Raw genomic sequence first — 26,840 nt, 5'->3', positions numbered from 1 at the left:
AGAGCCTGGGTCTGTCCCAGGTTTCTCCCTAAAAGGGAGTTTTCCTCACCACTGTCGCACTAAATGCTTGCTCTTGGGGGAATTACTAGAATTGTTGGGTCTTTGTTAATTATAAAGTGCGGTCTAGACCTACTCTATCTGTAAAGTGTCTTGAAATAACTATTGTTATGAATTGATACTATAAATAATTATTCATTAATCCACAGCAATCCCACCCTTTGGTCCCGAAACGTCCCAGTTAGATAGCAAATGCTGTAAACATATTCTTTGTAAATCTTTACAATCATTCACTCAAAGAACCAAGCAGGCCTGCCTAATTGCACAATCCAAATTTTCTACAAAATTTGCCATTTTCAACGTGTGGCTTGCTAGCTCGAAGATTGTTGTTGTATTCTGTAGTGAAGGGATTGTGGGAAAGGCAACACACAGAGAGCGGGAGGGGCAAAGATGTCAGGCTTTATCCTGGATTTGTCCTTCCGTTGATCCAGACTAACAACTCAGTAATACAAGTCAATGAATTTCACCTACATTTCTTCCTGTTCAGTCCACCAACTATCACAAACACAAACAGCTACATTTGTGGCTTGTTGTGAAAGAGGTAGAGCCTTTCAGATACGTTGACTTCTACCTCTTTCACTCCAGGACGCTGAGGCCCCCACACTTTAATTCTAAAGCAGTCTTCTTAATAAACTCTGTGTGGCCAGTGATTCCCACTTAGAGACATCGTTCAGTAATGACTTATACCCTGTCTGTGTCCTTGCAATGTGCCTCCATTGAAAGCATATAATACTGTAGATATACATTTATTTGGTGAATATTTCATCTATAACATAGTTGGGCCCAGTTCACAATGCTATCAATCATTTCATGAATCATTTTGAAACAAGATAGTCTAAAGGCCCAGACATACAGAGCCGACTGTCAAAATGTCGGCAGAAAAGGCAGTTGGACTGATCAGTCTCCCAAAATTGGTCAAAAAATGCCTCGACACCAAAGCAACGAGACGTAATACGTCTCCATAACAGCAGACAGCGCTAATCTGTATTGTCGCCCAAAAATGAAAACCAGCAGCTGATTGGACGAACGCGTCACGTGGGTCTGGTTTCTCCGGAAATTCAAAGACAGACTGTCATGACGGCTTGCTCAAAATACGATCTCATATTGTACTAAAATAGTTCACCGAAACGTGTTTCTGAAAACATTTTAAGAGAGAAATAGGCCGTGCAGTTGCTGAATGTCTTCATTTCAGATCAACAAAGGTCAGTTTAAAAGATTTTCGCCAGATTTTGAGAGACTCTAGTCACGCTCATTCCGCTCCCCGATGGCACGGAACACACCGAACAGACTCGAGTCACCGACCTCGCCAGACTGTCCAACGGCCGATAATCGGCTCTGTGTTTCCGGGCCTTTAGGCTGAATTAGTGATCCCTACAGGCTCCAATGTTCATTATGCACCCAACACTAAACCCAGCCTTAAAGGTTCCCTGTGGAGTTTTAGACCTCTAGCAGTGCTATTCTGGTGATCAGTAGGAGATGGTAACACAACAAGATATGCTGCAATGTGCCAACATGAACTCAAACAATGTTGGATACTTAAAAATTATTTTATATTATATATAATGAGGAAGAGTATGCACTTGGCACGCTTGTTAGACCTCAATGATACACACAATGCATTTTGGTGAGTAAGACTGAACGTAAACATATTTGCCACCTTGAAAACTAAATAAGTTAAGTTTGTTCTGAGGGTGTAGCTAGAAAATGGTTACACTAGTAAAACCATAAATGTGACCACAAATTTCATGACAATCTGCTCATTAAATACAATTAGCAAAATCTGGCGAGAAGGTGGCGCTTGGTAAAAGGTCATTATAAATCATGGACATGACTATTCAGAGCAAATATAATGGTGATCTCGGCAGTAGCTATTACATATTTTGCTCTGGACCATCCTTGGCCTTACTGCTAGTGGAACAAAAATAGGAAGAAAAGACACCACAACATTTGTTGTATAACTACAGTTTTAAATATTTTGACTATTTTAGATTAAAAGTCAAATCTAATTTCCTGAATTGATTGAATTAAGAATGAACTGAGCCCAACATCAATCTCATCACAGTTTGAAAGAATTCTCAGCTACACACCACATAGTACAAAGAATGCTGCTGTACAGAGGACAGTGCATAGATAGCAACAAATGTAATCCGGCATATTATAGTATGAGTGCTGTTTGGCCCTGGTTTTAAATAAGGCACTGATACATTCCAAATTATCTATATATGAAAAATATAGAGCTACATTATGTGAAAAGCACATCAATGCACGTGTCTGAATGTACAGCTACTGTAATCAGGGGGTTCCGATTAGGGGTGTCACGATATTCTGGTTTTCCCCATTATCACAGTTATTACCAAAATATGAAGAATAATGTGCTATGTAATGATTTAGTCAAACAGTACAGTAAACAGGTGTAGTTTTTCAAACTTTTTCAAGCCAATTGATCTTTAATTTTTCTCAAAAATGGATCCCTCCACACGCACAGTTTACTCGATCATATTGCAGGGAGCAGCAGGGCATTAACTAGAAGTATGTGCAGTGAAAGTAAAGTCAATGCTGAAGTGCCATTGACCTGCATTCTATCTCATTTTCAGCAGGGGGCGACTCCACTTGTTGCTAAAGGAAGTAGGCTTGTGTTGAATTCTATGAGAAAATGATCCTACTTCTCACTTGATTTATTACCTCAGTAAACATTTTCACATTAATTTATATTTATGGTCTCAATCACTATTTTCAAGTCTTCTTCAATACAGCATGATGTTCATTTTGTAAATGATGGTCCCATTTGAAGTAAATTGACGATAAAGCAGGACATGCTTTAGGGCGTGGCTATCGTCAAACTGGCAATTATGAGAGAGGCTTAGCATGGCACTGTGGACATTAAAACAGACCTGAACTTGTCCACGTCTTAATCTTTGACCCTCTCACTGTGTTTTCACTTCATCAAAGTTAAGTGGAACATTTTGGTCGACTAAAAATGTTTTGTTCAGTATTATGCCAACCAAGCTAGCTAGCTACGGCTAGCGTTAGCTTGTAACTTAAGGGAAAGTTTGCTGATTTTCTGTACTGTCATACATGCAGCTGAATGGGCAATTGTGAATGTATTCTTTTGAAATCTTTGGCAATTTTTGCCCCCTCAATCACATTTTTTTTTAAACATTCTGAGATTTCTTGGGGCAGTTGGTGTCTTTGCCAACAGCATGTCAGTCGAGTAAATAACGATGTGAAAGGGATAAAAGTTTTACTCAATCATGTGTGAATAGTTTGAATTCTATGAAGGACAGTTTCCGCTTGTGTAATTCAGTTCATGGTATGTAGTTCTCTGACTAAATGTAAATGCTCTGCTCAACTCTTCTCATGTCAGAGCTACGTTATCACTGAAAGAGAATGTGGAGTCGGAGTTATGGTCATAGGAAACATCTCAACTCACAACTATTCCCTGCAGCCACAATCCTGCTGCATTCCAATTAGAGAATACACTTGTTTAATCATTACTTCATCCATTCAGTTTGCATTACATTAGTTTAGCAGAACATCTTTCCATTAAGTATCATTGACAAAAACAAGGACTTTTATAGGTCAGGTAAGACCTTATGAATGGAGTAAGGTGAACTGATCATTATTATACTATTAATAAAGGTATTAATAACTGATTAAGTCTTGCTTTTATGATTCTATTGTTTAATTCAATTAATTACATGTTGTATGTCCATGTTGGAAAAGGGTGGTTAGATTGGTGATCTTTGTAGACTCATAAATCAAATAACATTCTCACACTCACACAAACAAACACACACACACACACACACACACACACACACACACACACACACACACACACACACACACACACTTTGTTTTTCTACAGTTTGCACAAATGGATGTCCTTCTGAATGGCAATTAAATGTGGAATGACATTTTGAATATAATTGTATATTATTAAGTATTTTAATAATGGCTCTTTTTATTATTACTATTATTATAAATTGTTATTTAAAGTATGGCGATGTTATCATTATTGTGATATTTTAAAGGTCTAATGAAAACTTAATTTCGTGACATCCCTAATTCAGATGAAGTAAAGTGACAGAGAGCAAATATTATACCAGACTTTTATACTGTAGCCTCGCATAGCCAGACTTTTGACTGTCAACATGTCTGGTCCAAAATGTTGAGCTATCAACCAGATATATCTTCAGAATCAGATTTTGCAGTAAAAAAACAAAACAAATAAAGAAGGCAGTTTGGAACATATAGTAAATTTTCATTATTTGTTTGCTGGAAGACCTACATGATCATCACTGTTATATAATACTGTTATTAACTCTATTTTTGTGTAAATTTCATTCATTGTATTTCATAATTGTAATTGTGCTTTTGCAAAACATGTCAAAGGGCCAATACAGCCTATTGAATTAAATTAAACTTAACCAGAGAGTAAAATCTAGAATCTGGGCGCTCTGAAGAGCTTAACACAGTGTGTAGACCAGACAATTGGGCCATGCGAGACTACCTTTCCAGACAGAAGAAGAGATTAAAAACAGTGTGGAGCAGATAGATGGAGTCCTGCAGACAGAGGTGGGGCTGAGGTCTCCTGGGCATGTTGAAGCAGCAGCTGCATGGTGGTCAGCAGGAGTGAGATCCATCTCTTTCTCTTTTTTTGCTGGGTTGCAGAAGTGTAGATGGAAGAAAGCTGCAGTGCATGGTCAGCCTGACGTCCATCCCTCTTTCTCTGTTCTCTCTCTCTCCCTCAATGTTTCTCTCTCTCTTTCCTCATGGTAAGCGGAGGTGCAGGCTTGTGAGAGGCCGGTGATTTGCTGGTGTGAGAGTGTTTAGATTGGAGATGGAGAGACGGGAGGCGGAGAAGTCTTGGTGTGATGTAGGTCTACGGTCCAAACTGTTATGACTACACTCTCAATCCAGAATGACTGAAGATCTGGACACTGTTTCACAAATGACTGACCATTTTCATCTATTGGTGTAACGTGAATCAAGGATGGCTGCAGTGGAGGGAAATGTGCCACTACAGAGAATTCCGTCTAAAACAGAGTCCTACCTTACACATCCCAGTATTGCCCATATTGTGAAAAAGTAGGGTCATCCCAAACGGCCCAGTGGTCATGGTCTGACTTAAGTCTAAGTATGAAATAGAGACAAAAGAGAAAGAGGGAGACGGTGTATGGCTTACCTCGTCTGACCAGGTACGGTTTGGTGTAGTCCCAGCTCTCGTTGTCATTTTTAATCACGTTCAGGCGTGTAGGCTGTTTGACAGAAAGATGAAAGAATTAATCACGATCCAGTTAAATGTATCACAGATATACATGAACTGCATTCTTAGTAATTTTCGACAGTTTGCTCGTAGCGTTTAGTAAACCCTGCAAAACACTGTTTTTGACCGAAACATGTCGGCTGTCAGTATGTCAACGAGGCGTGTAGCAAAAAAAACACTACAGCAAGAAAGACATCAAAGACAGAAAAGAAGGAGAAAGGACTGGAAAGTCTGTCCTCCGGATCCCATACCAAGTCCAACGGTCTAGCGTAGCACATGGACCAGGAGATGGAGAGAGCTCTTCGCTGCTTTGTATCCCAGGACCCTTCTTCCTGGTACCAGCAGCTTGTTTAGGTGGAATACGCCCACAACACTTTCACCAGTTCTGCTACAGACCTGTCACCTTTTAAACGTGCCCATGGGAACCAGATTTTCCTCTTCCCAGGCTTGGAGAAGGAGATCTCCGGTCCACCTGTCCAGACCTTTATACGCCACTAAGGCAGAACATGGATACAAACCCGATCTTTGCTTCTCTACTCATCCGCTCTGTCAACTGCTAACTTTCGCTGTTCTCAAACAACACCCTACCTGGTTGGCCAGAAAGTGTGGCTGTCCCCCCGGGACCTTCCTCTGTGGGTCAATTCCAAAAAACTGGTGCCCCCATTCAGTGGCCCCTAGCCAATCAAAAGAATCATTAATCCAGTGGCGGTGAAAATCAAGTTACCCCGGTCCATGCTGGTCCATCAAACTTTCCTGTTAAGCCGTTCCTGGAGAGTCCATTGGTCGCGCCACTCCACACCTTCCATTGATTTGTTTCATTTACCTGACCTACTCAGTCCATATGCTCGTCCGCTCCCACTGTCGAGGGAAGGGACTCCAGTACCTGGTCAAATGGGAAGGGTATGGTCGAGAAGAGCGGTCCTGGATTCCTGCTTGACGCATCCTTGGCCCACACCTCATCATCTCTTTACAATGACTCCAAAAAATCTAAATCTTTAGTTTTAAGTCTTCTTCAATACACCATGATGTTCTTTTCATAAATAATGGTCCCATTTATTTAACAATCCTGACAGAGGACGTCTAAAACAACACTATTGTTTCTCATCTGCATCATTTTCTGCAATGCAAACAGAAATATGTAAAATTAACACTTGTTTCATGATATAATTAATTAGTTTAGTTTGTGGTTCCTTGGTTGAAAAGGAGCATCTGACTCAGGGGATTATCCCAATCTAATCAACATGTCGCAAAGTCAAGATGACAGAAAACCATTTTGAGTTTAGTTTTTCCCCCAGTTAGGGGCAAATGGCCCCTTTCATACAGAAGGCGTGTGCGTAACCTGTATTGACCCAGTTTGAACCTGTTGATATGACACAGCAGTTTAGATCCACACACTTCATGGATAAACCACAAAAATACACTCAATTGTTTCAGTTTTCAGCTAGCTTTTTGTCTCATCTGGGGTCTGATAAACAGTAAATCCATCAAATTAAGTGCCCATGATGCTATTTTCCATCTAATGTGGCTGTCATATTCCACGGGACACGTGTGAGCGCAGTCTCCATGGGAAATCAGCCGTTGAGGCTTTCGTCCCTGTTTGTCACTCTGCCTGTACTCGCACTGTTGTTTATTTGGTTGTCATGACTTTGTGATTGATGACGTCCTGTCACTGTTCTGGTTGCTCACCCTCGAAGGGAAGAGAGAGCGAACGACTGCTCGCTTGAGTTCAGTGAAGTCATGTAACTGCGACTTCATGACATTTCGTAATATTCTGAAGCAACGGTGGCAATAACTGTATTTACAAAATGTATATAGCAGAAACTCTGTGCTGTAGGGTTGGGTACCGTTCACATTTTTATCGGTACCGGTACCTGAAATTCGGTTCCAGTACCTTTTTTCCGTACTTTCGCTCTGTAATAACAAAAAAATTATTTAAGTTGTAAAAATAATTACGAACCTCCATCCATCCATCCATCTTCATCCGCTAATCCTGGGTCGGGTCGCGGGGGTAGCAGCTCCAGCAGGGGACCCCAAACTTCCCTTTCCCGGGCCACATTAACCAGCTCCGACTGGGGGATCCCGAGGCGTTCCCAGGCCAGGTTAGAGATATAATCCCTCCACCTAGTCCTGGGTCTTCCCCGAGGCCTCCTCCCAGCTGGACGTGCCTAGAACACCTCCCTAGGGAGGCGCCCAGGGGGCATCCTTACCAGATGCCCGAACCACCTCAACTGGCTCCTTTCGACGCAAAGGAGCAGCGGCTCTACTCCGAGCTCCTCACGGATAACTGAGCCTTTCACCCTATCTCTAAGGGAGATGCCAGCTACCCTCCTGAGGAAACCCATTTTGGCCGCTTTGCCTTCTGGCTCAGCTCTCTTTTCGTCACAACGGTGCGATAAATTGAATGTAATACCGCACCTGCTGTGCCGATTCTCCGACCAATCTCCCGCTCCATTGTCCCCTCACTCGCGAACAAGACCCCAAGGTACTTGAACTCCTTCACTTGGGGTAAGGACTCATTCCCTACCTGGAGAAGGCACTCCATCGGTTTCCTGCTGAGAACCATGGCCTCCAATTTAGAGGTGCTGATCCTCATCCCAGCCGCTTCACACTCGGCTGCGAACCGATCCAGTGAGTGCTGAAGGTCACAGGCCGATGATGCCATCAGGACCACATCATCTGCAAAAAGCAGCGACGAGATCCCCAGCCCACCGAACTGCAACCCCTCTCCACCCCGACTACGCCTCGATATCCTGTCCATAAATACTACAAACAGGATTGGTGACAAAGCGCAGCCCTGGCGGAGGCCAACTCTCACCTGAAACGAGTCCGACTTACTGCCGAGAACCCGGACACAGCTCTCGCTTTGGTCGTACAGAGTGGATGGCCCTGAGAAGGGACCACCTCACCCCGTACTCCCGCAGCACCTCCCACAGTATCTCCCGGGGCACCCGGTCATACGCCTTCTCCAGATCCACAAAACACATGTAGACTGGTTGGGCATACTCCCAGGCTCCCTCCAGGATCCTTGCAAGAGTAAAGATCTGGTCCGTTGTTCCACGACCAGGACGGAATCCGCATTGTTCCTCTTCAACCTGAGATTCGACTATCGACCGAATCCTCCTTTCCAGCACCTTGGAGTAGACTTTACCGGGGAGGCTGAGAAGTGTGATACCCCTGTAATTGGCACACACCCTCTGGTCTCCCTTTTTAAAAAGGGGAACCACCACCCCGGTCTGCCACTCCTTAGGCACCTTCCCAGACTTCCACGCAATGTTGTTTGTACGCGCCTATTAATTCTATTTACTTAGAACATGATGTTATCTATTTAGAATATTTTACACTCAAAATAAAATAAATAAAACCTTCCCTCTCCCTCTCCAAACCCGTCTCTATATTAAATCAAATAATGATTCATCTCTTACACAGCACTGTAACTTTTATTCTTGTATTTGTATATTATTCTATTTTAGCCCGTTTTATTTTCATCATGACTGTTTTTAATTGCTCGTTAATGTTTTATGTAAAGCACTTTGAATTGCCTTGTTGCTGAAAGGTGCTGTAGAAATAAAGTTGCCTTGCCTTACAACCTCAGCCTGTCAGTCAGTCCCCAGGGCATAGAAACCACTGTTGTGCCTGCTTGTCTCAGAGGAAGTGTAACGTCAACTGCACCGCGACCGCTTTCGGCTCGCCATTAACATCATATTGCAGCACACTTGCAACCGCTTTACCGGCATTGCCATGACTCAAAACTGCAGCGACGACGTATGGTATATTGCTTCTTCTGCTAGTGGTGTGGGATCCTGCAATATTTGGTATTGATTGTAAATACAGGGCCAGTATTGCCGATACCGATACCTTTAATAATTAAAGTGGATGCATCATCAAATTGCTAAATCTGAATGAATTTTCATGACCTTTAAGTGGTTTTGTGATTTGTCCTTTGGATTATTAATAAGTTAAAACCCAGGACAGACTTTTCATATGCTTGTATACATTTGTTGTGTTACCACTGTATCTTACAGCCTTTTTACAAATTATACAGCTTGTCGTCGTTTCATTTTCAGCCTGAAAATATAGCGATACGCCGCTCCTCTTCCTCTCTGCCATTCTTCTGCTGCGTCTCTGTCCTGCGTGTGTGTGTGTGTGTGTGTGTGCTGCTGGCCGCCGCCGAGCCTGGCTGCTTGCTTGTTTGCTGAGTCATGTGACGGTACAACGTCAAATCACAAGAGGGGGGAGGAGGAGCAAAGTGTGCCTGCTCCGCGCTGTAACAGGAGCGGCACTTACCCAGACACAGACAGCTAGGTCGCCTCTTTGATGAAACCGCAGCGGTGCATACTGGAGAGAAACTAAAAACTAAAGTATCGATCTCATTACACTGGTATTGATCAATATCAATAAGTTGGTATCGATATTGATATTTCGATCGATCCGCCCACCTGTGTGCGCGCGCGTGTGTGTGTGTGTGACGGAGCCCGGCTCTCTGTCAACATGCAGAGAGAACAGATAAGCTCACGCTTACTCGCTCTCAGGTACCGAAATTTCGCACAGTTTGATGTAGTGTGAATAGGTCCACGGTAGTACCGATGTCATTTGGTCAGTACCCAAAAAAAGTACAGAGTTCGGTACCCAACCCTAAGTGCTGTTGTTATAATTACTGTAATGCAGTGTTCACAGGCATTCTTAAGAACCTAGGATTTTATTGATGTGTTGTGTTGATGGAGGACGGAGCAAGATGGCCAGTGTGTTTGTCGGCTTGTCGTCAGCTCCTACCTGCCCGAGTGCTGCTGTGTCTGTCTGTTTTCCTCCTGTTGTCACTCTGGCACTGCACCGATGCCCTTAGGACTTATGATCGCGCTATACTGCTACATATCCAAAACTCTTTTGACCTACAATCTACTGGGCGCCTTGGCCCACACTCCAGATGTCACCCGACGTTCATCAATTCTCCCATGGACTGCGTTCGCCGGCTCTCCTGCTGCATTTCCCATCGCAAGAAGCGGTGCAGGAAGTGAGGAAATCGTGGTGGAGTGCGGATCAGGGGATATGCGACTGTCTCCCATGTGCAACTTTTATCTTGCCGGCCCTCCATCGACATTGCAGGAGCAGAGGCCTCTACCTGGCTTGCCGATCATGGGACCTGAGATACACTTGTCATCTTCCCATTTCTCCAGCTCTGTCATCGACACTCGATTGCCCTGCAGCTCCACCAAGACTGCGCATCCGAAGCGGCGGGGTAAACTTCCTGAACATTCGCCCACTGCAACGCTCTCAATCTCCACAGCCTTTGGATTACTTTGCAGCTAAAGCGGCGCTACTGAACTGCAGGTCCGTGTCAAACAAGACTTATCTTAAACGACTTTTTTACCAAACATGATCTGGATATGTTATTTTTAACGGAGACATGGATTGGCTCCGGTGCTGGTGAAACATCTGTTTTTGGCGAACTTTGCCCCACAAACTGTTCATTCATAAGCACTCCAAGGAGGTCGGGAAGAGGTGGAGGAGTGGCTTTGATTTTTAAAAATCGGCTTAAGGCACAAACACTCTCTGCTGAAAGCTTTTCTTCCTTTGAAGTACAATGTGTAAAAGTAGAATCTGCTACTACATCTTTGATGTGCGCACTTGTTTATAGGCCTCCCAAATCAGATAAACATTTCATAAAAGAATTTTCAGACTTTCTGTCTCATTATGCAACATCATATGACCGTTTGTTGATTTTGGGTGATTTTAATAGTCATGTCTGTTGCCCAGGTAAACCCCTGGTTAGTGAGTTTTGTCATGTAATGGAGTCATTCGGCCTCATCCAGCACATAAATCAGGCGACCCATGTTCAGGGGCACACTCTTGATCTGATTTTATCCCATGGGTTTTCCATTGATAACATAACACATTGAGGATGCATCCTTCTCTGACCATATGCCTATTATGTTCAATGTTAAACTATTTAACTCACTGTATACAGCCAGATCTTCTGGCCACTACTCTCGTCATATTAACTCTTCTACTGCAAATGAGTTCTCTGAATGTTATTTGGGAAATGTGATCACTGCCTCTATCACTGCCCCTGATCACCTCTTAAGCCCTGATGAGCTAATATCCTCCTTCAACGCATCTTGCTCAGCTATCCTTGATACTGTGGCCCCTCTTAAACTTAAACGCCCTAATTTTAAATCTCAACATTGGCTTGATGATTCCACCCGCCATCTCAGGCAGGTTTGTCGAAGAGCGGAGCGTAAGTGGAAAAAAGATCACCTCCTAGTCTCTTCAGAAATATTCAGAAATTCCCTGGCCAATCTCCAAGATGCAGCAAAAAAGGCCAGGGCTAAGCATTTCTCAGACATTATAACCAAACATTCCCATCGCCCTAGAATTTTATTTAATACCATAAACTCAATAGTTAACCCCCAAGTCTCTCCAGAGATCGAAGCATCCATCAATAGCTGTGAAGAGTTCTTAAAGTTTTTTACTGTGAAAATTGACCACATCAGAGCACAGTTCACTCCTGTTGTATCTGACACCCCACCACATTTCCCCAGAGCTACAGCTATGTTTGACCAATTCCAAGCAGTGTCCTACACGGAACTATGGGACATTGTGAAGCACATGAAACCATCAACAACCCCACATGATCCCATCCCCTCACAGATTATCAAAGATGCTTTTGATGCTGTTGGTCTCTCTATTCAATTTATTCTTAACTCCTGCCTTGCCACTGGCACCGTTCCTACATGTTTCAAGCATGCGGTTGTCCAGCCTATGATAAAGAAACTTAACCTAGATGCAAAATGTCATAATAATTTCCGGCCTATATCTAAATTGCTATTTATCTCAAAAATTTTGGAGAAGGTGGTGTTAAGGCAGCTGCTTTCATACCTCAATTCCACAGAGATCCTAGAGCCATTTCAATCTGGGTTCAAAGCCCGCCACAGCACTGAGACAGCCCTGTTAAAGGTGACAAATGACCTCTTAATCACTCTTGACTCAGGTGATAATGCCATTCTGGTCCTGCTGGATCTTAGCGCTGCATTTGACACTGTAGACCATGGTACACTACTAGAGCGTCTTGAACAGTGGGTTGGCATCAAGGGTACAGCTCTAAACTGGTTTCACTCCTACCTCCATCAAAGATCTTTTTCAGTATCCGTAGGCCAGTATTCTTCATCCCCTGCCCCTGTGTCTTATGGTGTCCCCCAGGGATCCATTCTGGGTCCAGTACTCTTCTGCCTTTACATGCTCCCCCTAGGTAACATCATCAGAAAATTTAATATCTCCATTTCCATTTCTATGCAGATGACTCCCAACTGTACATCCCACTTAAATCCAGCAACTCCATGCAGCCTCTTTTAGACTGTTTGGAAGAAATTAAATCTGAAGTTATTGTCTTTGGCCCCTCAAAATCCAAAACTGCCATCCCTGCTTACCTTGGTCCCCTTTCCCCCTATGTTAAATCCCATGCACGTAACTTGGGTGTTATTTTCGACTCCCATCTTAACCTGGAGAAACAAATATCATCTGTTGTAAAGACTAGTTTTTACCAATTAAGATAAATTATTAAGAATAATTTCCAAACTCAAGTCTGTTCTGTCATATAATGACCTGGAAAAAGTCATCCATGCCTTCATAACCTCCCACCTAGACTATTGTAACTCTCTCTACTTTGGTCTCCCTCTGACTCTGGTGGCACGGCTTCAGATGGTTCAAAATGCAGCAGCTAGGCTGCTCACGAACACAAAAAAGCGTGAACACATTAAACCTGTCCTAGCCTCCTTGCACTGGCTTCCAGTCAAGTCTAGGATACAATTTAAAATACTGCTGATGGTTTTTAAATCTCTTCACACCCTGGCCCCCAGCTACATAGCAGATATTCATCCCCACATAGCTCCCAGGTCCCTCAGATCCTCCAGCCAAGGCCTCCTCCTGCTGGCCCTCAGCTGTGGAACCGACTGCCACCTGACATCAGAAGTGCTCCTTCAATTGTGATATTCAAAGCCAGGCTCAAAACTCACCTTTTTACATTGGCCTTCCCGGCATCTTAATTTGTCTTATCCTGCTATGTTTGTAATTAAGTATTTGTCTTTTGATGTCGTTTTAGCCTAAATCACTGATTTGTAAGTGTATTTTATTTTATTTTATTACCCTGTGGCTAATGCGCTATGTACAGCACTTTGGTCAGCGCGAGCTGTTTTTAAATGCAGTGCTATAGAAATAAACTTTACTTACTTACTTACTTACTTATTGATTTCTGTGACTCACTGATGGAAACCACCGGTGCTTATACCAAGCTTACAGAATGACACCAGGCTTGTGACTGCTGATGCGTCTTGTCTCTTACCCTTGCATATTCAATCTTGAGTGTACAGCAACCAGCATAGATGTCAGCTCCGTTGAGAGCAGCTTTGGCCTTCTGAGCACACTGAACTGACTCAAACCTGAAAGAGTGGGGTTAAGGAGAGGATACGGTACATTCCAACACACAGATACAAATGGCATGTAAAGACACATACTCTCACGCTTTCAGTAAGGATACTCCACCATGGCCTGGATTCCATTTCGTTTAAATATGACGATCCTCAGCACACTGCCGATGGGGTTACATACTGTGTACAGAACATCCTGGAGCAAAATGAAAAGAAAAACAAAATCAAAATCTAAAAGTTTCTAACGCTGCAGTGTGTCTTAACCTGCATGAAGTACAGACCTCAGGGAATTATGCATTTTATGAATACCATAAAGATACTGGTAAGAGAGAAATATAACTCCATGCTGATCTTCAGGTCTTGTTTTAGGGATCTAGCCCATACTCCCATACATTATTTTTTTTTACCAAATCAGCCTTTTTTCATCTCGAAAACATCTCCTGACTCCGGCCATCACTCTCTGACTCCATGGTAGAAACCCTCATTCATGCTTTCATAACCTCCCGTTTGGACTACTGCAATGGAGTCCTGTCTGGGGTCTCCAGCAAAACCCTACACAGGCTCCAGTATGTCCAAAACTCTGCCGCCAGGGCCCTCACCCACACCAAGACCTGGCAGCACATCACCCCAACCCTCGCCCACCTTCACTGGCTCCCAATTAAGTCCCGCATCACATATCAAATCCTCCTTCTCACCTACAAATCCCTCCATGCCCTGGCCCCACAGTACCTCTCCGACCTCCTCCATCCATACACTCCCACCCCGAAACCTGCAGTCCACAGACGCTGGCCTGCTCTCCGTTCCCCACACCAGACTCTGTACCTTCGGAGACAGAGCCTTTAGTGTTGCAGCCCCATCCCTCTGGAACTTCTTTAAAAAAGAAGAACTTCTTTAAAAAAACTCCTCAAACACCACCTGCTCACCACCTCCTTTAGCTTAGCCACAGTAATTCGGTAAAGTGTCCTTGGGTTTCATGAAAGGCGCTATATAAATAAAAGTTATTGTTATTATTATTATTATTATTATTATTATATTAGTCAATTCTTTTTCAAGACTCAAAAACTCATTCTTTTGGTTCCAGCTCTTTGTTTGATATTACTAGTGCAGTGCCCGTTGAAAATGTGCCTGTTTGGAATGGGCTGATTACTTGGCCTGTGGTATTGCTGTTTGTAGAATTCATCAAAACCAAATTGTACCCCAAAATGACTTACAGAAGGAGCCCAAACCACTTCATATGCACCACCACTGTATACCCTACTACTAACTTACTGATTTTCCTGACAGAGAACGCTGCAGATTCAGAATGTAATCACAAAATATCACAATGACAATGTGGAGTAACCAGACATTAGCCTCATGGACTCATGGCAGTGTGCTACCCCACCTTGCCCGTTATGAGAGCTAATCAGCATATATCTGCGTTCATCAACCACCAGAACTGGTTTGAGTGTGTGTGTGTGCGCGCGTGCAGAGAGAGAGAGAGAGAGAGAGAGAGAGAGAGAGAGAGGGTGTTGTCTCGTGTCGTATGATCGTTAACGAATTTAACATTTCAGCAGAGGTGTTAATTTCCATACAGGTTTAGTGGCTTGACGGTTAACGGTGAAGAAGAGGATTTGATTCGCGGGGGTATTTTGGCGACAGTAATGTTATTAGTGTTGTAAGTTAGCAGTAGACTTAATTAACCCGACCCAGGGTGAGTCTGATGAAAAGTGCTGTGTCTGCCCGGTTCAGCTGAGATTTTCTTGCATTACAAAGCGCTCTGACGGAATAACTCTGAGATTACTTTATATTCTCTGTTTAGAAGTGAATGTAGGCTACAGCTCACAGCAACTTAATACTATATAGTGTCTGGCTTTTGTTTGATATTTAGTATTGGCAAATGGCTTTTTGTTGAGTTTCCTCTGAGCGAAAAATAGACACGGAAAAGCGTAGTGCCTTTTTTTCACCAACCTCATTCCACACAACAGTTGCGATGTTCCTTTCAGCTATCTGCTCGTGCTCCAGGAAAGTGAAGAAAAGTAAGTTTGGTGTATCCAGCAATCATGTAGCTAACGTTGGAAGCAGGAAAAGAGTCAAAGGCGGTAAGACCACAGACAGACAGACAGACAGACAGCCAGACAGATGTTCCTGCAATTTACAGATAGATATCAATGATCACTCTTCACTAGACAATGGACACACATTGAGTGTCAACACAAAGTTCTTTTGTGTTTTATTACTCTTGGTCCAAAAAGTACCCCAGACATTCCAACACTCCAGTCCAACAGTCATGCTTACAGAAAGGTTGAAAATTCCAATCAACAAAAACTTTACCACCACTTGTAGATGATTATGCTATAACAAGTCACCTTGTATTTTGGTCAATACCTTCTTGTGGAATGACAATTTCCAAAACATCGTGTCAAATGAAACATCATTTTGGATTTCCCCAAAAACACGCTGTCCTAAAGCACTGATCCAGAGTCCCATTGTTGAGTGAAAAACTGATAACTGTAGTGAGTGGTGAAAATGGCGGTATTTTGGATTGGTTGAATTTGCCTCAATTCTTGTTATCACAATGTAAACGGTATAAATAAAACCTGTTCAGGTTGATGGGTGAAAAAAATCTTTTGAAAGCTATGATGAGCCGTTCAAATTTGAGCACATCTTCTTTAAACTAGGCAGCAAAACGTACTTGTCAGCTGTATCCAGGGGCAATTTTTTTTAGGGGTGAAGCACCCATAAACTTGATCCCCGAAAAAATAATTGTAAAAAAACAAAGTCTGTGTTTGACGAGCTCCCGCAAGATCCGTTTTGAGCCACAGTGAAGATTCTGGTATCACCTGAAACTGCACATCCAGCTGAACAGGAAGGTGTCAACCACATTAAGCTAGCATGTTGGGAAGTGGTCGTAATATGCCTTCAAAGTCATTAAAGCTGTTTAAAGCCTAAAGGGGTATGACTATATTCAACAGGGTCCATTAAACTCTCACATCGAGATATCTGAATGAGCTTTGGTGAGAGTCATTTACAGCCATGTCTGACGCATGTCAGCTAGCTATAGCCTAGGTAAGTTAGGTTCAGAGTTCTGCATGAAGTGAAAAGAATAATGATTGAAATGGTGAAAATGTGTTAATTGTATCATCACCTTTTCCCCTTTCCGTGTTTCTGCATACTGTGGTAGCCTACCAAGTCTTGGCTTTGTAGAAATTGGATGTGGACTGTTCGTATAACTACGTTCCTGTAACTACTTGGTCGGAAAGAGGCTATTGTAAAACTAAATTCAGAATCTAGACGGCCAGATCATTCAGAAACAAATTCTGAGCTATTTTCAGAAAACAGTGCTTGTCAGCTATTAGTCAAAATCGCATAAATCTGTCATTTTCAAAAGTTATTTATACTGCATATTGGAAATGTCTTCTTTTCCATAGATGGATATTGGTGTCTTTCTAGTTACATAATTCAGTGTTTCCTCTACCATGATGGTCCAAAATGAAATTAAAATGCATGTGACGACCCTCTCCGCCATGTCTGCCTGTTACTTTGTTTGTGTGGCTGCTAGGACTGCAGGTGGGCGTGGCAGAGGGTGTCGTTAGTAGAGTGGAAGATCCTGGGCACGTTTGTTTCACTGGCAGCACCTGTGCACAATGAACTAGTGAACTTTTAAAAAGGCCCTTTGGATTAATTTGTGCTTCCTCTTCGCTGACACACCATCATCCTGGCCTTGGTTGCTTTTTGGTTTGTTTTGCTGCACCATACAACACTGCACATACATTGTTTTACTCAACACGGCACGTTCCCTGCAAACTCACGGTCCTCTCTCCCTGATTTACAGCCCCCCTCTTGTCTTTAAATAACTCACCGTTGTCGGCTACAGCCGCTGAACAGGCTACACGTTGTAAACAGCCGTGGTCGCTTGCCTGGTCCTCCAGTAACGTTAGCTAGCAGTTAGCAGAGTTAGCATGGCAGCGTTAGCCAGGACTCTTAATACATCCATGGCCAGGACCAGTCTGGATCACTTTACTGGCTGTACTTTACTTGGGTACTCTAGCTATATAATTCAATGTGAGTACACGAATGCTGAAATGACATAAAATGCCCGTCCCTTGTAGCCGTGATAAATTAGCCTGAAGCTAATGCTTAGCTACCTGTTCAAAAGGAAATTAGCCAACTCGGCATCTTTTGGGGCTCTAAGCTGTCTCCATATTTCAAATACATCTACAACATTTACCTGGGGTTTGTAACGTCTCTGGTCACGCAACTGTTAGAAACAGTTGTTGTTTCTGCACAGTACCTTTTGAAAAGATGCCTGGAAGTCTGGCATGTGTCTGGGGACACTAGTTATTGCACTATGACCATTCATTGGACTTTATTATGTTGTTCTATGCTCTATTGCACGTTTTGTATGTCTTGTCATGACATTTTGATATTTTTCAAATATTTTAATAAAGAAGTTTATGTTTCAAGTACACGCTGTACACAGAATCTTAGAATTTTTTATTATTTATTTATTTTACCGTGGTATCAAAATTGGCAATGGGAATCGTGTTATTTTACTGGTATTGGCACCAACTACTGAATGTTTGGTATCGTGACACCCCTAACTATTACATTTTACACTTTAATTGGCAGGCAAAAACGTCCTTGGCAGTCATTTGGACACAAAAATACAGCATGAGAGAGGCAGTATAAAAATGAATGAGAGATTAAGAAAAACTTCAAAAGAATGAGTCTAGACACACACCTTATTGCTTCTAAAGGAAGCTTAATAAATATAGTTTGGGAAGGAAGGGGATGAAAGCATACAGGATCATACTGCACCTTTCAGTCCAATTACAACCAATTTTTTAACTTTTCAATGTGTTTTTCTACATTCCAGACAGATAAGGGTGTCACGATTTTGATTTTAATTCGAAATCGACCGAAATTAAGTTACAATCGCGAACTTCAAATAAAAAAAAAATGGAAACGTCGATGCTGCCACGCCCCCATGTCACGTCCGGCCGGCTTGTCAAGCGGAAAAAAACACACGTGTTGAAGTGCTGCGAGTCAACCTCCTCTAACTTAACTACAGCCAGTCAAAAGATAGCATGGCAACTGCAGATGCAGGAGAGCCATCGACAGATCTTGAACCCCCTCCTCTTTCACTGAAGTCACCGGTGTGGAAGTATTTTGGATTTCTAGTGAGTGACAACGTTCGATAGCAGAGACAGCACCGTTTGGCTTAGTTATCAATGCCGTTAGCATCGTGGCTAACACTATTGTTAGTTTATGACAAATGGTTTCTGCTGTGCTTTCTAACCGTTAGCCTTTACAACAGAGCTGCTTCACTACACTTGTTAGATAATGTTTCATTAGAGAGTTCTCTGTTGATTTGTGTCCGTGTGCTCGTGGTGGGAAATTAATGTAAACAGAGAGCGGTGTGTCGGAAATGCAATGCGCCGTGACGTAGGTCCCCTTCAAGGCCAGGCTGATGTTAGAAGTCCCTCTAGTGGACAGAACGTGTAACAACAACCACATGTTTATAGAGCTCAACAGTCCAGCCCCTCCTCTGAGAGTAGTAGTAAATTTCCCATTCATTTCTCCCATTGACGTCTGGAAAAATCTGTGTATATATATATAGAGAGAGAGAGTTTTAGACCATGCCTTAGGCTAACCAGATGGTACGTGACTCATAAGCATACAACGTATCAATTCGAGTAAAGAAAACCGAACAGAAAATCCCAAAAAAGTAAAAGGTACAAGACTGTGTACATATCGTCATCTCAGAGCGAAGGAACTACTCATCCCATAAACCGCCGCGCACCACTGAATAAAGGAAGCTATGTTAGTTAAGCTAACAGCTAATTTGGCTAACCGCTAGCTGAGACAGCATGTAATAACTTTAAAAGACCCTCAAAATAAAACCTGAAAACAACTGTTAACATATATAACGGCTGTTACGTCAGCTGTAGGCGGCTTTACCCAGTGTTAAGTTTGAGTTAACGTTATTTTAGACTGAATCAAGCTGTCAGCTAGCGGTTAGCCAAATTAGCTGTTAGCTTAACTAACGTTAGCTTCCCGGCAGAGTCTAACCTCAGAAGCGTGGAACAGATTGTGATTTGTGTCGTAAATCCTTGTGATGGATCGTGCAGGCAGCAGAGATCGGGTACTGACACCCCCCCCTCCTCACCAGCATGAGTTCCACCAATCAGAGACATCACTGTGGGATTGTGGGATTGTTCAGGATTGTGGGTAATGAAGTACTTATCCAAGACATCGCGAATAAAAGACATTTATCTCAAAACAAGGGTAGTGCCCCATGATTTGTGGTGTCTATATGAGCTTATACAATCGCTGAGTCATGTCGGCATGCTGGTTTTAAGTCTGTCATCGACGGTTACGATTTTATGGTTTATACTCCCAATTTGTCAATGGAGAAATTGCATTGTATTTTTATTTCCGGAACCCGCTGTGGGCGGGACTGTTGAGCTCTATAGTGGCATTGACAACACATAAGTCTGAGTAGTGTAGTACATATTAATAACAGCCTGCATTTGAGCATTAAATCTTCAAATATTATTCGAATAATGGCATAGCAACCTGTGCTTTAATATTATTTTTTTTTGTAAAATCTGTGACCTTAGAATCAAAAATGTAATCGAATCGAGGATTTGGAGAATCGTGACACCCCTATAGACAGACATTGAAAATCAACTGGGAGGTACTTGAAACTGGCTTCACACTGTTTGTTTGAGTTACCTTCTCATTATGATGTTGTGCAACTTGACTTTTTTTATACATGCATTATAATTGTATTTATAATGAGTTTAAGAAAAAAAACCCACTAATGACGTGAGTCCACACAGATGCAAATGTGTGTGTGTGTGTGTGTGTGTGTGTGTGTGTGTGTGTGTGTGTGTGTGTGTGTTTACCGTGGTTATAGGGTAGAGGGGGTTCTGTATGGACAGCAGGAGGACCTTGTTGCCACTGTTGGGGTTGTCAGCGTTGGTTGGCCTGGTGATTCGCTTAGATGTCGAGTAATTAAAGTATGCCTGTTGGCCTGATGAACAGATGGATGAAAATATAAAGACATAGAGTATGCTACATAAAAGCAAGTGTAACTTAGCCATGGCATCCGGAAGTCTTGGGAATCAAACCTGCGATGTAAACAGGCTCCTTGGCTCCACAGGACACACAGCGGTCGGCGCTCTCCACTGCAGAGAACTCCACCAGGGCCTGACGCTTGAATGGCATCATCATCACATAACTGAGAACAAACAAGCAGACCTTGAGATAGGATATACAATTCATTCAAATCTTTTCCACCCAATGGCCTTTTATTTTCTGGACACATCACCTCCTCTGACAGCTATACTGCATGTCCTCCCCTCTTTGGCAACAACCTTTATTGGTGATTTTTCACGGTACAAAGTCCTGCTATATACTCCGTTGCAGTAGCTCCAGCTTCAACCAGTGAAACAACAGTGGAGGCAATAATGATATATTTGTTTGTGTGTGTGTGTGTGTGTGTGTGTGGCTGTTTTACCTGCAGCCCCTTTTAGGTGAATGAGATGTTAATGAATACTGCAACATGCAGGGAGTGTAAATAATGGAGAAGGAGATGTTTAGAGTGGAAACTGCAGTATCACAAAATGTTTCCTTCAATTATTCAGAATCTGTAACTATCTTTACACTAAAGCTACTGAAGCTCAATGCAGTAGTTTATTACACCAAATCATATGATATATGTGACTTCATGCCATTTAATTAATTTTACTTACTTAAATGTCCATATTGTTGGAGTGTTAACTACTCTTTAAAAAAAGCTTGTATATGCAGAACATTGAAATAATTATTGGTTATGGTGATGAGTGAGGTGCTTGTGGGAACTTGGAATTGTATCAAGTTCAAATGTATCATTTATCTTTAGTTTTGGATGTTTGACTTGGAGATTTTATTGATGATAATATAGGTATTTATTGCTGGTAGCACTCCTACTATTAATACTGTGGGAGGTGCTGCGGGAGTACGGGGTGAGGGGGTCCCTTCTCAGGGCCATCCAATCTCTGTACGACCAAAGCGAGAGCTGTGTCCGGGTTCTCGGCAGTAAGTCGGACTCGTTTCAGGTGAGAGTTGGCCTCCGCCAGGGCTGCGCTTTGTCACCAATCCTGTTTGTAGTATTTATGGACAGGATATCGAGGCGTAGTCGGGGTTGCAGTTCGGTGGGCTGGGGATCTCATCGCTGCTTTTTGCAGATGATGTGGTCCTGATGGCATCATCGGCCTGTGACCTTCAGATCGGTTCGCAGCCGAGTGTAAAGCGGCTTGGATGAGGATCAGCACCTCTAAATCGGAGGCCATGGTTCTCAGCAGGAGTGCCTTCTCCAGGTAGGGAATGAGTCCTTACCCCAAGTACCTTGGGGTCTTGTTCACGAGTGAGGGGACAATGGAGCAGGAGATTGGTCGGAGAATCGGCACAGCAGGTGCGGTATTACATTCAATTTATCGCACCGTTGGACGTAAAAGAGAGCTGAGCCAGAAGGCAAAGCTCTCAATCTACCGGTCAGTTTTTTGTTCCTACCCTCACCTATGGTCATGAAGGCTGGGTCATGACCGAAAGAACAAGATCCAGGGTACAAGCGGCCAAAATGGGTTTCCTCAGGAGGGTAGCTGGCGTCTCCCTTAGAGATAGGGTGAGAAGCTCAGTTATCCGTGAGGAGCTTGGAGTAGAGCCGCTGCTCCTTTGCGTCGAAAGGAGCCAGTTGAGGTGGTTCGGGCATCTGGTAAGGATGCCCCCTGGGCGCCTCCCTAGGGAGGTGTTCCAGGCACGTCCAGCTGGGAGGAGGCCTCGGGGGAGACCCAGGACTAGGTGGAGGGATTATATCTCTAACCTGGCCTGGGAACGCCTCGGGATCCCCCAGTCGGAGCTGGTTAATGTGGCCCGGGAAAGGGAAGTTTGGGGTCCCCTGCTGGAGCTGCTACCCCCGCGACCCGACCCCGGATAAGCGGATGAAGATGGATGGACTCCTACTATTACATAGACTTGGCAGGGTTTCTCCTGACTCAATATGAGAGGGAGGTGGTAACATCCTGATGATGTGCACACATGTGCATGTTTACCGTGCCTGAACCAAACACTGTTTTACAAGCAACATATTTTGGGAGATTACTAACATAACATCTTATTACTTTTTAAATGCCTGTAATAGTCAATGATGTCTCCAATGTGTTCACCTGCCCTCATGATTCTCCTCCTCACTAACTGTGAGCCATATCTGCAAAGCTGAAAACATTACACTGATGGGATGTAAGTTTAATTTATGAAACAGTGTCAGTGTCCAAGCTTAAATAGCGGACGAGGTCCAGTTAAGTTAGTGGTCTTAGTGTCGGTAGAACCAAGGTGTAGAAGATGAACTTCATGGCTATGAGGGCTTCACTTCAAAAAGGGGCAGTTTCTGCGTCAGTGAGAAGTATGCGTGCGATGGGAGAGATGCAAAGGGGCAGAAAAAGGCCGACTGCTGAAGATGTATCAACGAGGGAGGGGGAACCCAAGGAGGAAATTTAGATTGCAGTTAACCTAACTGAGGATAACCCAGACCATGTCAGAGAAGCTGTAGCATTGCCAGCCCTATCTCCACAGCGCTGCAAAGTAAGGTCTGGCAACTGGAGCATACACTCCTGAATAGGTGAAAAAACGGTCAGGGGTTGTTGTATTTGTTTAAAGCAATCACAATTGTCTTGGGTGCCGCTAAGTTCCTGACACAGCGAGCGTGGCATTGCAAAATGGTCTTTATGTGGAATATTTGCACCGTGCAAAAGAAAACGCCACATACAACAGTGTTCGCCATACATAGGTCCTACTTGGGCGCCCGCCTAGGTAGATAAAAACCGAATTTCATTAAGTTCCCCAATAAACAATGTCATTTTACAGTGCACTTTACAATGACCAGTGGCCTCAAACCCTCCCCCCTTCACTTTTGGAACGCTTCAGACTGAGAAAAGGTGTTTCTGAGGTGAGTTAACTTTTTTCTCACCTCAGTAAGTAGTGGTGTCTTTAGTCGGACTCATCTCTGATGGAGACGAGTCCACCTACAGGTGGGAGGCTGACCACCTGGTGACCTGATGCAATCAAAACAACCTAAAGCTCAATGTTCTAAAGACAGTGGAGATGGTTGTGGACTTCAGGAAGAACCCAGCCCCACCTGCCCCCATCACCCTCTGTGGCTCCACAATTGACACTGTGGAGTCTTTCCGCTTCCTGGGAACTACCATCTCCCAGGACCTCAAGTGGGAGCTGAACATCAGCTCCCTCGTCAAGAAAGCACAACAGAGGATGTACTTCCTGCGGCAGCTGAAGAAAGTCAACCTGCCAAAGACAATGATGGTGCACTTCTACACAGCCATCATTGAGTCCATCCTCACATCCTCCATCACCATCTGGTACGCTGCTGCCACAGCCAAGGACAAGGGCAGACTGCAGCGTGTCATTCGGTCTGCAGAGAAGGTGATTGGCTGTAATCTGCCGCCGCTCCAGGACCTGTACGCCACCAGGACTCTGAAGCGTGCTGGTAAGATTGTGGCCGACCCCTCCCACCCTGAACACAGACTCTTTGAGACACTCCCCTCTGGCAGGAGGCTGAGGTCCATCAGGACCAAAACCTCACGTCACATGAACAGCTTTTTCCCCTCCGCCACTAGCCTTATTAACAAGGCCCGGAAACCACCCTGACTCTCCATCCCTGGCTCTTCATGCCACTGTTCTCTCTCTGCTGTAATGCTCTTTAATCTTTATTTTTAATTTAATTTAATAAATACTGTGTACATATGCTTATATTGTTTATACCTATACTTATATTGTTTAATATTCCATCTAGAGAATGTGACGTGCACCAACAACACCTAAACAAATTCCTTGTATGTGTTAAAAATGTACTTGGCAATAAAACCCTTTCTGATTCTGGTGTTTTTAGTGGTTCTTTTAAGCCGAGAAGGTGTGTCTATCAGTCGGCTAGAGAAGACGACGAGGTGGTGGTGTTTTAGTGGGTGTTGCTGTAATTTTAAGCCGAGATAGGGTGGTTGTCAGTCGGGTACAGAGCTCCTCGCGTGCACAGGCTTGTATGACTGTCAATATAGCCAGCATCTAATGTTAGCTACTCTGCTGTGCTGTGGAGTAATGTCTGGCTATGTGAGACAAGCATCTAGCAACATTGTTAAATGCTGCGGTCTCAGCCTGGCAACCTCCGTGAACTTTGAGTCTGTTGAGGAGGGGCCGGGGGAGACGACTCTCTCCAGTATTTTGAATTTGGACTGCAGTAACTATTTTAAACACTAGCTGTCAGTATTACATATTGCACCTTTAAGACTGAGAATATGACAAAAAATATGGATACACTTGTAAAAGAATTTAATTCTGCTGGCAAAATATTCTTTACACAAAGGTAGGTCTTCTAACTTTGAAGCATTTAAAAAAAATCATTGTATGACAGTATCATTATTTATATAATTTACTTTATAAATAAGTTATTTTATTTCCTGGATGTGTCAGGCCTGTGGTTGACTGGTGACCTGTTCAAGGTGTACACCTCCTGTCATCTAATGCATGCTGGGGTACATGTAAGTTCGAGACCCCGGGGTAACACACACATATACAAAAACATGGGCCATTTGCATACAGCAGGTCTATTAATAATATTAAGCATATCCCTCCTTTCTCATGCGTATAAGTAACAGCGTCTTCACCATATATGGCAGCTGCCTATGATAGCAGACAGAGCACAGAACTTTTCTAGCCGTTTAGCTCTCTTTTTGGGCATACCAAGCTGATGAAGCCCTCTTACGACCAGCCTATGTGTGTGTCCTAAGCTGCCAAAGATGAAAACAAATCGTCGCCACCTATAGCCTAGCTCTGAGATGGTGTTTAGGAGTGGTTGGTAAAGCTTCCTCCATGCAACCTCTAAAACAAACAGCTCACTGAGTAGTTGCTGTCTCACCATATGGCTCCAAACTTCTCCAAGGCATCTATCAGGTCTGCTTCCACCACGGCCTCACACAGACCCCTGACATGGACCACAGGGCTGGGAGAGATACGATGGGAGTCCTCGCCATTATCCTGCAACACACACAGTCAACCACAGTTACACACAATGGCTGTATTCACATCAATCTTAGATAGATGGATAGATCTTTATTGTCATTGCATAGTTTACACAACAAAACTTTGTTGGAGCAATCCAATTTGCCGCATTAAAATACAAGATAAAATATAAAATATATGCACACACACATCAATACACCTCCCTGATGACCACTGACCACATAACAATCCTAGGAAATCCTGGGAAGCCCTTAAATCTTTATCCGCCCTCGTGGCCAGGTTGCTCAGTGGGTAGAGCAGGCGCACATGTACTGAGAGGTTTATTCCTCGACGCAGAGGTCCAGGGTTCGAATCCGACCTGTGATGATTTCCTGCATCTTCCCCCTTTCTCACCTAGCTGTCCTGTCAAATTAAAGGCGGAAAAGCCCAAAAAAATGATCTCGAAAAAGAATAAATAAATCATTATCCGCCCATAGTAACAGTAATGAGTTACGTCCTTGCATTGCCACAGATTCCAGCACTGTATTGGATACATTGTTGAATTGTTTTAATGAGCATTTTGTGTCCTGTGGCTCACTGGTCAATTTGTCTCCAACTTTGCATCTCCAAACATCACAGTTTGTGATAGAAACCAAAATGGCATAGTTAAACATAACGCCTTAGTCAAGCTCGATACTAAAAAAAACCTGTTGGTCCAGGCAACTCAGAACAGTTCTTCTTAAAGAAAGCTGTTGTATTAGAAAGGTGTACATTATAGAGTGGCCATTAGGTGTAAGCAGTGTAAAGACAGCTTTAGAAAACCGCTTTTTTCAGTCATATTGTTTGTGTACAGCCACTGCTTCTGTGGACCACCAGGCTGGGGCCAAACCCAGACCAGTTTGAAAGGGATGTAACTTATTTTGCCAGTCAGCTGAAAATGCTTAGCAGAACAATGGACTTCTGTCTGTAAGAAAACTTCAGTGGGAGTTCGAAGGAGTTCCAAATCTGCCAGTGTTTCAGCTTGAATAAATATAAGAGATTAATAACCAGCAGGAAATCAGTGG

General features: G+C 43.3%; 1 protein-coding gene across 1 annotated transcript in view; it reads right to left on the bottom strand.

Annotated features, from left to right (window-relative positions):
- Window positions 1-26,840, bottom strand: part of LOC144532141 (heterogeneous nuclear ribonucleoprotein L-like) — a 62,556-nt gene that overhangs the window by 17,174 nt on the left and 18,542 nt on the right. The window contains exons 2-7 of the mRNA XM_078272725.1: window positions 25,694-25,812; window positions 20,862-20,971; window positions 20,637-20,764; window positions 13,854-13,939; window positions 13,659-13,755; window positions 5,246-5,318 (exon numbers count right to left, since the gene is read on the bottom strand). Coding sequence (XP_078128851.1) covers window positions 5,246-5,318; window positions 13,659-13,755; window positions 13,854-13,939; window positions 20,637-20,764; window positions 20,862-20,971; window positions 25,694-25,812 — 613 coding nt within the window. The remainder of the gene's footprint in view (window positions 1-5,245; window positions 5,319-13,658; window positions 13,756-13,853; window positions 13,940-20,636; window positions 20,765-20,861; window positions 20,972-25,693; window positions 25,813-26,840) is intronic.

The sequence above is a fragment of the Sander vitreus genome, chromosome 17 (genome assembly GCF_031162955.1).
Source record: "Sander vitreus isolate 19-12246 chromosome 17, sanVit1, whole genome shotgun sequence".
Lineage (NCBI taxonomy): Eukaryota > Metazoa > Chordata > Actinopteri > Perciformes > Percidae > Sander > Sander vitreus.
This window is presented reverse-complemented; position numbering and strand designations above follow the sequence as displayed.